The sequence below is a fragment of the Macaca nemestrina genome, chromosome 8 (assembly GCF_043159975.1).
Source record: "Macaca nemestrina isolate mMacNem1 chromosome 8, mMacNem.hap1, whole genome shotgun sequence".
NCBI classification, from domain to species: Eukaryota; Metazoa; Chordata; class Mammalia; order Primates; family Cercopithecidae; genus Macaca; species Macaca nemestrina.
The window spans coordinates 115,288,586-115,299,938 of record NC_092132.1 but is presented as its reverse complement, the minus strand read 5'-3'; the positions used below and the strand labels follow the sequence as shown (position 1 = coordinate 115,299,938).

The window sequence follows — 11,353 nt, the reverse complement described above, 5'->3', positions numbered from 1 at the left end:
AAAGGAGCCTAGAGCCAGAGCTTGAAATATTTAGACTCAGAAGGTTGGCGGGTTTTTGATTTACTGGAAGAAGAATTTCTATAATGCAGCTCAGCATCCTTCCCAGCTCCATAAGCTGGTGAGCCAGGCAGCGGGGTGGGGGTGGGGATGGAGGGCGGGTGGCGGGGGAAGATGGGCAAGTGAGTGGGCTGCCAGAATCAAACTGAGCCGAGTTTAAGTGTCTGGGAGAAAACATAGCACTTGGGCTTTTCACTTTGGCTGCTGAAGCTGGGAGTATGTTTGAAGTTCACAGAGGTCAGGGACTGAGAGAAATTAAAAGCTAAACTCCCCCTTCCAAACCAATTCCAAAAAATGGGAGGAGTAAACTTCTCACATGATTCTGATAGGAAATTAATTTTATAAAGGTAAAGGTAAACTGTCTAGAGGACAGTTGTCCTCTAGGGATGTTTTTGCAGCATATTTTGGAATAGCTTTATGATTTGGAAGGATTGAGGCTATTTCTGGTTTGTATGCTTAATGCCAGCAAAATAGTGCCATTAAGACAGAGATATTATAGATGGGGATAAGTAAAATTCTTCTTGTAGTTTCATGGTTCTCTTTTTTTTTCTCTCTCTCAGCTCTGGATTGAGAGACCATGATGTAATTGTCAAGATAAATGGGAAACCTATTACTACTACAACTGATGTTCTTGAAGCTCTTGACAGTGATTCCCTTTCCATGGCTGTTCTTCGGGGAAAAGATAATTTGCTCCTGACAGTCATACCTGAAGTAATCAACTAAATATCTTGTTTTAAAGTGGGATTATCTAAAACAAAAAACAAAAAAAAACCCAGTTATATCACCTGGTTTGCAGATGTGCCAAACATGGCAAGAGGTTTTTGGATCTTCTTCTTATAAAGAAAAATGGATGGTATCAACCCAAGTGCCCATCGATGACAGACTGGATAAAGCAAACGTGGTACCTATACACCATGGAATACTATGCAGCCATCAAAAGAACAGTCCTCTGCAGGGACATGTATGGAGCTGGAAACCATTATCCTCAGCAAACTAACACAGGAATAGAAAACCAAATACTGCATATTCTCACTTATAAGTGGGAGCTGAACAATGAGAACACATGAACATAGGGAGGTGAACAACACATACTGGGGCCTGGCAGGGGGTAGGGTAGAGGGAGGGAGAGCATTAGCAAAAATAGCTAATGCATGCTGGGCTTAACACCCAGGTGATGGGTTGATAGGTGCAGCAAAGCATCATGGCACACATTTACCTATGTAACAAACCTGCACATCCTGCATGTGTACCTCAGAAATTAAAAATAAAAATAAAAATAAAAATGGTAATCTGTTGTGAGATTACAATTAAAAAATTAAAAAATGGAGTTTGAAACACATACACACATTCAGGGATCATTAGGTTGGGGTACTATGCTGTTGCTAAGATGCCTATGTCAAGTGGAAGAAGAACAGTGTCAGGAAATCTGGGGGAACTGATAACATTTTATTAAAGGTAAGAAACAAATAAAAGACAGGCAGTTTCTAATTTAACCTTGAGAGGACACTGTAGTATTTTAAACCTTTATAGCCATAAACTAGATATAATACACACATATACAAATAGATCTGTCTACCAAAATTTAAGAAACAGCCTGAATAAAGTGCAAAGGCAATCAATTGTTAAATAATACTCCTTTAATCCATCAGGTTTTCAGGTTGTATCACATTTGGCCAGGTTTGTGGGTAGACGGATGATGGGTGTCATTTAAAAGTCAAATGAAAACTGGTAATTTTGGATTGTCACATAGGAATATTGATGATTCTCAGCACTCTAGCAGTGAGAACAACTTTTGTCTCCAGCAGCTTTTCTGACTGTAAGAAGGGCATCTTCAGTAGTTTCTAGTCTTTTTCCCTTTTAACTAAGTTCTCACCCCTGGCAACATAAATGACTTTAAGCCTTGGAGCTGTAAATTTTTTTTTATTTTGGGGGGGACAGGGTCTCATTCTGTTGCTCAGGATGAAGTGCAGTGGTGGGATCTTGGCTCACTGCAACCTCTGCCTCCTGGGTTCAAGTGATTCTCTTACCTCAGCCTCCCGAGTAGCTGGGCTTACAGGTGCACGCCACCACGCCTGGCTAATTTTTGTATTTTCACTAGAGACGGGGGGCGGTCTCACCATGTTGGCCAGGCTGGTCTTGAACTTCTGACCTTAAAAGATTCACCTGCCTCGGCCTCCCAAAGCGCAGGGATTACAGGCTTGAACCACTGTGCTGGGCCCAAAGTTTCTTATTTTTTAAAGAAAACAACTTTTGGTAGGGTTATGAATATACTTAGGAGGTTAAAAAAGTGTGAAATGAGGCAGGACTTGGTTAGGTGTAAAGTAGCATCTTATTTTGGGTAATATAATTTATGTTTTTTAGACTTCCCTTAGTTTTAAAAAATATATATATATGGCATCCTTGAACTCCCTTAAACTTTATTTGTATAAATTTATGGGGTACCAGTACAATTTTGTTTCATGTATAAATTATGTAGATGAACCCCTTTAAATTCTATGTAAAATCTGTGTATGCGCATATTTCTGGGGAGAGTCTAGTTTCTTCATGACCCATAAAAATTTAATAAATACTGTCTTAGGGTATAGAGATTATGAATTAAAAGTTTACCAATTGTTATGTGATAAGCAAGGTTAAGGTCAGTGTGGTACAGAACTTTCAAGACAGAATAGGATCATCTGTTTCAAATTTTTTACAGAAAATTGCCACCTTTAACAATGTAAAAACAGTGATCAGGAATGATAAAGCAAGAAATTCTTAGGAAAGCTACAAAATGATAGAATGTATCCAGGGAAGTTACTTTAACTGGGATATCTGGTTTTAAATTCAATTATTATGAGGTAAACTGTGAGTGAGTTCTACCTTGTTTCTAGAATTTGTAAGTTATTCTGAGTAAGAGCCTCTTCCATTGAGTTGGCCACATTGCCCACTTTTGATTTTATATTTCATAGTTCTTTTCAACTTAGATTGCAAAGGATGGGAACCGAGTTTTTAAAACCACTTACAATTTGGAACATTTCCTTTTATTCCTGGCGATTTGGGAATGCAGAAGTGCGGCTGGATCTCTGATTGCTGCAGCCCACAGGGAGAGATTTAGTACCGTCCTTTTTGAGAGAATGTGCTAAGTTTCTCTTTGCTCCCATAAATCATGTCCTAATTTAGTAGAACTGTGTTTTTCTTTTCAAAGGCATAAGGCTCCTTGCTTTATCTCACCTAATCACGAAGAATAGTTTTACGGAAACTTGTATGAAATCTTAATTTTATTAGCATGGGCTGGTAAATGCTAATTTACAACATGGGCTGGTAAATGCTGATTTTTAGATTGGACAGCTCTGCCAGGAGGAATAGCTCAATTCACACATCTGATGCCGCTGGCTTTCAAAACATAATTGGAATAAAGAAATTATCGCACTGCATATACTGTCTCTGGAACATAATGGAGACACAAGAGGGTTCATTTCAAATGACTAGGTTTCTGCAAAACAAATATAATTTTGAGTTTACTCCCTCTACTGAAAATACTCATACAGTACTCTAGGTTGGCAAAATTTATTCTGCATTTAAATTCAGAAAGTCAGAATTTCAGTGTGTATTACAATCCATGGCCATTTCTATTTCTGCTGAAGATTTTCATTGTTCAGCTTCAGTTCTTGCATGAAGACTCAGGGTCACAAGAGGAACGTGGATACAAATATTCACTTTGCTCAACTTGTTGGGTCCGCTTGCTCCAAAGGACTGAAGATATAGCAATGTACAGAAAGGAAGACTATGGAAACCCATCCACAGCTTATAAACTCGTCACTATCCTTTATGTTTTGTGCATGACGAAAGGAACAAATTTGATTCCCACAACACTTTTTGCTTGTCATTTCGTCTGCAAGGTAAAATCTGGTTTGAAATTCCAAAGTCTGAACAAGCCTTCTTAACCAAACAAATGCCCTCCAAAGAGGGAAAATAACATCAGGTCTGATATCAAAGAAGAGTTTTGAGCCTGTAGAGATGAATTCAGAAGACAGAGCTTTCACCTGCCTCCCTGGGCCATGACGGCAGCTCTTTTTAGTAAACAGTGCACCAGTTGCTGCCATCACTTGGCATCAGCCCTCCAGTAATTAGCAAAATAAGGTCAACAAACCACCAAATCCCAAGTCCTCCAAGTGTCAACAGCTTCCCTACTGCAGTGCCAGTGTGTCCCAAACAGAATCGATCCACGCCAAAACATCCCAGGAAGAAGGAGTAGAGTAAAGTGGTTATGAAGTAGTGTCCGGTATACCTAGGTGAAAAGAACAAAAAGGAAGATGTTTTACTGCACAAAAATTTAAACCCTTAAAGATTAGTGAATTTAACATGAGTGATAAGAAGGTGCAGTGGCCCCTCTGTGGCCTTTTATCCTCCATTTTGTTTTCTTTTACAATATGGTCAATGAGGTGAGAGGATCAGGAAAAACCAAAGTTTATTATACTCCTAGGTCCTAGAGACAGGAGGCACATCGTGTTACACAGGGCTACCTGACAAAGATAACAGGGTAGTTGGAAGACAGAAGCGAGGGGAAGGCTTTTGGCCACTATCTTCATTGGGGTTTCTGCAGGAAAGGCAAGACAGGGCAGGACAAATAGTTTAGAATTGGCTGGTTTGAATAACCTCAGCCGGCTCTAAGGTATAGGAGTGGTCCCCGGTTGCCTGGCACTTGGCCCTGAGAAGATTAAGGCAGAGGAATATTATTTCCTGGGGTGTACAGGCCAGAAACAGAAGATATGTCTCTGGACTAGTTTGCATATCAAAGGCATGCTCCTGGTTGGACCCTTTGCTATCTCTAAGAAATGACTAGCTTCAGGAAGGGCAGTCTCTTCACAGCCAGAAAGGTTTTTAAGATGTCAAACATCATAGTGCACAATAATTTAAAAAACTTTTTGACCATGTCGTGGTGGCTCATGCCTATAATCTCAGCACTTTGAGAGGCCAAGGTGGGAGGACCACTTGAGCCCAGGAGCTATAGGCCAACCTAGGCAACATAGCGAGATCCTGTCTCTACCAAAAAAAAAAAAAAAAAAATTAGCCAGGTGTGGTGGAGCACACCTGTAGTCCTAGTTACTCAGGAGGCTGAGGTAGGAGGATCGCTTGAGCCCAGGAGGTCTGTTTGTGCCACTACACTCCAGCCTGGGCAACAGAACAAGACCCCATCTCCCAAAAAAAAAAAAAAAAAAAAAAAAGCATTTTTTATAATACACCCTCTTCACCTTTACTTTACTCTCCAAGAATCTCTAGTTGGTAGAGGGTCTCAACAGAATACTTGCTAAGATATGGAGCATCTCTAAGAACAAATACTGACTTTTGCAGAGTTGGATTGGACAAGAAGTCATCAAGCACATTAGCACAACAGGCACCATGGTAGGAGTAGGAGTCTGGGCTCCCATCCTCCTCTGTAGAGGCTCTTTTCCTGAGACTCAGATGGCTTCCTGCGTGTAGTTCTCTAAGGTAAGGAAGCACTGTCCTTAAATGAACACTTGATCTCCAAACACTCTTTCCTGTTGTTTTGTGGCAGTGAAAAGCAAGGACTTCTTCATAAGGCTCTGCCCCTAGCCACTGTGCTGACACAGCTGCAGTTACTCTAATATTACTAATCATAGCCATAGACTCTTTCCATTAGCAAACTGTATAAGGCAATTCTGTGCCTTCAAGCAGAATTTACAGAAATGACCTTGATCCTTTACCTTTAAGATAAACTGATTTTCAGAGTGTGGAGCCTACACTTTTTATAATAAAACCTTTATTCTTGAATTACTAAGGCAATTTGCACAAGATTTATATCTATCGTAAGAATTTTGGGGCTAGATCATCTGGCCTAAAATTCTGTAGATGAGGGATAAACTGAGTGCCCAAAGGCACTTAGCAAGTTGGAGAAAAGAGACAGTTAGAACTTCACCTTCTGGGCTTAAGTCCAGAGTCCTCTCTACTATAAACATATTGCTTCTATAAATGAATTATGCACAATGGTAGCCATAGACCCTCTTTGGTGGTTAAAAAAAGTCATATCAAAAAATAACAACGAGCTGAGCACAGTGGCATCATGTGCCTGTTGTCCCAGATATTGGGGAGGCTGAGGCAAGAGTATTGCTTCAGTCCAGGAGGTCCAGGCTGCAATAAGCCGTGATTGCACCACTGCACTCCAGGCTGGGTAACAGAGTGAGACCCTGTCTCTTAAAACAAAAAATAAATAAATAAAAAGACAAGGAAAATGGCTCTACCTCCAACCAAGTACCAACTACTCCAATCAAAGTAACACTTACTTTATACAAGGTTTATTTTCTCGTAGGAAGGTCCTAGGACTGGCACACTCAATTCCATCTAAGGCATGGCACTGGACTGAAGTGTGTTCCACGTCGCTGTAGGCCTGACCGCCAAACTGTGGAATAACAACCAAGACCAAAACCAACTCACCAGAGCAAGTGACACAAACATCTATCTTTATAAAAAAATAATAAAAGAATAAAAGTTGCCTCAGGACTACAATTATTCCAACAAGGGTGAGGTACAGCTGTGCTCAAGGGCAAGGAAATTAGTGACACACTTCATGTGATTTTAAATGAGTCCATCTTAAATGTACATTGTTTTAAATAAACTCCTGTTTTCTTCTTCATGACTGGCTTCTTCAATAATATAGTAAAACACTCCAAACACACTCAATGTCATTAAAGGCTGTTTAGAAGAGATGAACACAATGCTTTACTTATCCCAATTTACAGGAAAAACAGCATATAACAGCATTTGGGAGTGGGTATTTAAAAAGTCACTGCCTATTAGAGGTCTCTTTTATATCTATTAAAAATAAATAGAATTAGGAAATAACTCAGGATATTAACTGACTCAGGACTTTATTTAGGTCATAAATGTGTATTATCTGATATCTGTGGGACATCTGTAAATTTAAGTTCCAGCCAAAAATTTCAGAACTGGGCCTCTTACCATTGCTTAACTGAATTCTAGCCAAGAAATCACAGATATTCATTTTTTACTAGTACCTTATATCAGTGCTCATTACTATTTGCATCGGTGAGTTCCTCAAAGGGAAGGAACTGGGAAATAATGCTTACAGGATAAACTCAATTTTTAATTAAAATGGGCAAAAGTGATCTCTATACAATATTAACTCAAACTTTAATCAATAATTATCAACAGAGTAAAATTTCATTGTCCTAAAAAAATATTTATCTATACATGTTTTCAGTAAGAGTTGCTCTTTTAGTCTTACTACTGTCAGGTTTATTCCTCTGTGTCTGATTTAGTACAAAAAATGCTTTCCCATCATTCTCTTAACACCTGACCAAGTCTTGACTTGTATTATGCGGCATAATAGGATGGTGAGTCCACGGTGGGGAGGAGATACATCAACTTCACTGGTTATTTTTAGAGATAGATAGGAACTGTACACTCAGCTTTAGGGATATTATTAATATAACTTAATAGCTTTTTTCCATTCCAAGAAGCCACTGTTAACCAATGGCTTCCCCTGGAATGCTTTAATGTCCTACAAAGACATATACTGATAGACCCTATCTATCTCCTAAGGGCATGGTGGAATCTGTTTGCCTGGAGAAAAGAAATGTCATTGGCAAGAGAAGCTCTGTCCCAAATGCATGTGTAACAAAGATACTGCCCAATCCATCATCAGTGTTGCAAAGTGCACAGACTGTGTTTTGCTCTTTCAGGAAAAGTGCATGCCTTGGAGAGTCGGGGTGACATTTTAGTTTCAAAATCTGTCAATGGCCAAAGGAACCAAAGACAGGTTGGTCTTTGCACCTAGGTGGTTTTGGCACAGAGATTGTTCCTTCATAAGGAAACCAAATATCTTGCTCAGTCACTGACCCTGGCCATGCTGGAAATTGCCAGTAACGGTCTTTCTGACGAAATTCTTCAAAAAACTTTGTACCTCTTATACTTTTTATGTAACAGCATTTAGACATTCCTATTTCTTATTGAAGGGTTTGCTCTCACAACAAAACAAAAACTCACCTTGAGACAACCATAACCAAGTTCCTGGGATGCAGTTGCATTTCCAACATGATCCACTGGGTCTTCACATTCTATAAATTCATCAGGTCTGTAATTCACAAGATCATGATCATTATCATCATATGGTCTTTGCAAATCGCTGTTTGCATGCAAGTAATCTAACAGGCAAAAGACATTTCTTCATCAAGTTTTCTGGGGTTCAGTTTCACCCTGCTGACCCCTTTCCAAGCCAATTAAACTGAAGCACAGCAGGTCAAATGGACAGCCACCCAAATTAACCTTTTGTTGGAGAAGGGAGGTGTTTCTGGTCCTGTTTCTATAAGGATTCTACTTCTGCCACAGTTTCATCTCTTCAGTAGGCAAACAAGATTCTGGGGGCAAAAATTAAGCTAAAGAATTCTCAGTCCTCTTTGCATCTCTCAAATGCCTTTTCTTGTTTGATCGAAAAGAGATGTTAAAAAATGGCATGATTCTGCAACGGTAAGAATATTGATTGCTTTTTGAAAAAGTGCCTTGTAGGCAGAGACAAGTCGTTTATTCTATTTATGCCTTAGTACTGGCACCGAATCGACCGACTAATATTCTCCTTGGGCTAAAGGGCGTAGGGCAAAGAAAGCACAGCCTCATGCCTTCTTCCAGAGGGTATATGATGTTACTCCTACCCAGTTCTCCTCTTTGGGGATCCCAAAAGCTCTGTCACTGACGCACAAGGGTTTTCCCTGCACGGGCAGTGAGAAACCTGGTTCATGGTATTTGCCTTCGGAATGACCACTGGGTCCTCAGAGGGGCAGGGTCTGAAAAAACGCAGCATCTCCCCCAACCCTACCTTCCCTCAACACCCATATATCCCTGGCACACCCTCCACATCCACCCGCCTCGACCACTGGTAGCTTACAGGTAAGAGCAGAGGATGACCGGAGAGTGGGGGTCGCCATATTCCCAGTTCGCAGCACCCCCGGGGCCCTCCGGGTGGGCGGCGCCAGCGGATGTGAGCTCAGGCTCAGCGGTCGCATTTTGCGAGTGGCTCCGAGACACACAATGCAGCAGAAGTAAATTCCCCAGCAGCAAAGCCGCCTGGCCGCACAGAAGTAAGTAACTAACCGGGCAACCACCTAGCACCATCTTCCCCGGCCCTGGAGCGGAGACCCGGCCTCAGCCACAACCCGAAGCCAGCAGCACAGACCCAATCACTGCGTGGTCAGGCCTTTCCGCGTAGCCCCGCCCGCGTGGCCCCGCCAAACAGCCAATGGACGCGCAGCTCGACGCTCCGCCCACCTCCACCAACCAACCAGAAAAGGCCGAGCAGACGGGCGGGGCTGCACCGCCCTACGCTTCTGCTTCTCGATTCCTCTTCTGGTTCTCATGCTCCTCCTTCTTTTGCGCCGAATGCGTCCTCCAATCGGATCCGTCGACTCCCTAGGTGGGCGTGCCCGGCAGCCGAGGGGGCGGGGCGGATATGACTGGCGGGCCGACTAGTGCTGGTTGCCACGGCCGATTTAGAAATCCTATTCTCGCGCCGGGGAGTGGGTTTTTCCCTACGTCCGCGCAGCCAGGCGATCTCGGGAGCGAGCTCGGACCGAGGGCTGAGTTGCGTCAGTGCCGCGCGCGTGCTCGTCCCCGGGCGCGCGCGCTTCCCGGCCAGCCTTGGGGCCCCGGCAGGGTTGGAAAATGATGGAAGAGGCGGAGGCGGAGGCGACCGAGTGCTGAGAGGAACCTGCGGAATAGGCGGAGATGGGGTCTGGCGTGGTTTCGCCCTCGGGGACCCTTCGCGTCCGGTGGTTGCTGTTGCTTTGCCTGGTGGGCCCAGTCCTCGGTGCGGCGCGGCCAGGTGGGTGTCCGCCCCCCGGGTCCGTTGGGACGGCTGTTTCCTAGGGACGGGGCGCACGGAGTGAACCTGTGGTGTCCGGGAGTGGAGGGGCCCGGCCTGGGGATCGGACTCGGGGTCGGGGGGCGCGGCCGCTCCAGGTGTGTGCGGCAGGGGTCGCACCCGAGGCTTGGGGTCTGGCGCCCCAAGCCCTTCTTGGCCCGGGTCCTCTGCACGGCGCCGCTTCCTCCGTGTCCTGTTCGGTGGAACGGTTCCCGGCTTCCCCCATCCCCCGCCGCCTCGCGCGAAGCCGGGTCCCCCAGACGCCCCGAAACCCACGCTGGGGCGGGCGCTGGTCTCGGCGGGCCGGAGCCCTGCTGGCTGGGCGCGCCTGCGGGCGTTCAGTCCTCCAAAAGCCTGCAGGGAGGGAGCTGGCTCTCGCTCGTGGAGTTAATGTCGCTTGGAAAGAGACTGGGAGATGAAACTTTTGCTGCAGGTTATAATTTGAAATTTTGACGTTCATGGTATCCTTGGGTCAACACAGCTAAATTTAGTGATTGAATAAAGGTGGGTGGTAGGACGCTCATTTCTCTTGGGTCATTTTTGTAGTAAGAATATTTTGTAACCGATGTGCTATCTTTCTGTATAGCCAAACTGTTTTTTAAAAATCTGTTTTTATTGGGTTCGTACTGTGTTAAATCCGGACAGATAATCCCTGCTCTGTTGAACTCACAGGATTATTGGAGGAATTAAGTCATTTGTGTGAAATCGTTTTTGAATTGTGAAACTGCCCTTGACTATATAAGATACTTGTATTGGAGATGCCCAAACATAGTGGAAGCAAATTGTCAGCACGCTGGCGTCTTTCTGTAAACAGGTTGTTTATTTTGGATTTTGTATGAGATAATTGTTTACATGGCTGTATTTTCTCTATCAGCGACAGAGGATGATGGAGAATGGGAGTTTTTACTAAATCATTGATTGAAAGTTATTCAAAGGTGATGATAGAAGATTTCAACGCAGGACTGTTGACCTTCAGGAAACTAATTACTTGTTTTTCTTATCTTTGGCCGCTTCATTTGAAATTAAGTAAATTTGCCCCGGTGTGGAAATGTTGAAGCTCTGAAAATGTTTTGAATGGGAAGTTGCCAAATTTCTTCTGGTTAAAACTACTTTTCCTGTGATATTCTAGATGGTTAACATTCACCGATGTTTAAAGTGAAGACGATTATACATCCGGAGTTTTATTAATCTGTGATTTTTTGTGTTTGTAAATGTAAATAAGACTGTATTTTTAAATGTTAATATAAATGTCAGTCATTACCGACCTGCATATAGATGAATGGAATATCCTGATGGTGTTTAACTGTGCTTTTGGCCAGCTCCTCATTTCGGCGTGTGTATGCTTCTTCAAAGTTTAGCCACCCTTTCTGGAACTCCTGTAAACACCACACAATTGCTTGTAGAGGGGCAGAAGGTGACCAAATA

General features: G+C 43.1%; 2 protein-coding genes across 2 annotated transcripts in view; one reads left to right on the top strand and one right to left on the bottom strand.

The window, feature by feature from the left end:
• Positions 1–1,672: 1,672 nt before the first annotated feature.
• Positions 1,673–9,272, bottom strand: LOC105476557 (TM2 domain containing 2). Its single transcript, XM_011732591.3, has 4 exons — positions 8,957–9,272; positions 8,062–8,149; positions 6,339–6,454; positions 1,673–4,324 (listed from the first exon to the last, which is right to left on the bottom strand). The coding sequence occupies exons 1-4, from the start codon at positions 9,181–9,183 to the stop codon at positions 4,111–4,113; spliced, it is 645 nt and encodes a 214-aa protein (XP_011730893.1). The 5' UTR covers positions 9,184–9,272; the 3' UTR covers positions 1,673–4,110.
• Positions 9,273–9,420: 148 nt separating this feature from the next.
• LOC105476623 (ADAM metallopeptidase domain 9) overlaps positions 9,421–11,353 on the top strand; it is a 113,246-nt gene continuing 111,313 nt past the window's right edge. Inside the window, exon 1 of the mRNA XM_071068356.1 lies at positions 9,421–9,889. Coding sequence (XP_070924457.1) covers positions 9,793–9,889 — 97 coding nt within the window. The 5' untranslated portion in view covers positions 9,421–9,792. The remainder of the gene's footprint in view (positions 9,890–11,353) is intronic.

What these genes read in the sequence shown, in the direction of transcription:
- LOC105476557 (XM_011732591.3), bottom strand. Translation starts at nt 9,183, where the DNA reads ATGGTGCTAGGTGGTTGCCCGGTTAGTTACTTACTTCTGTGCGGCCAG. An exon ending in GTCATCCTCTGCTCTTACCT is followed by an intron (nt 8,150 to 8,956) that starts GTAAGCTACCAG and finishes TGTGAATTACAG; the next exon opens with ACCTGATGAATTTATAGAAT. An exon ending in GAAAATAAACCTTGTATAAA is followed by an intron (nt 4,325 to 6,338) that starts GTAAGTGTTACT and finishes CTTTTCACCTAG; the next exon opens with GTATACCGGACACTACTTCA.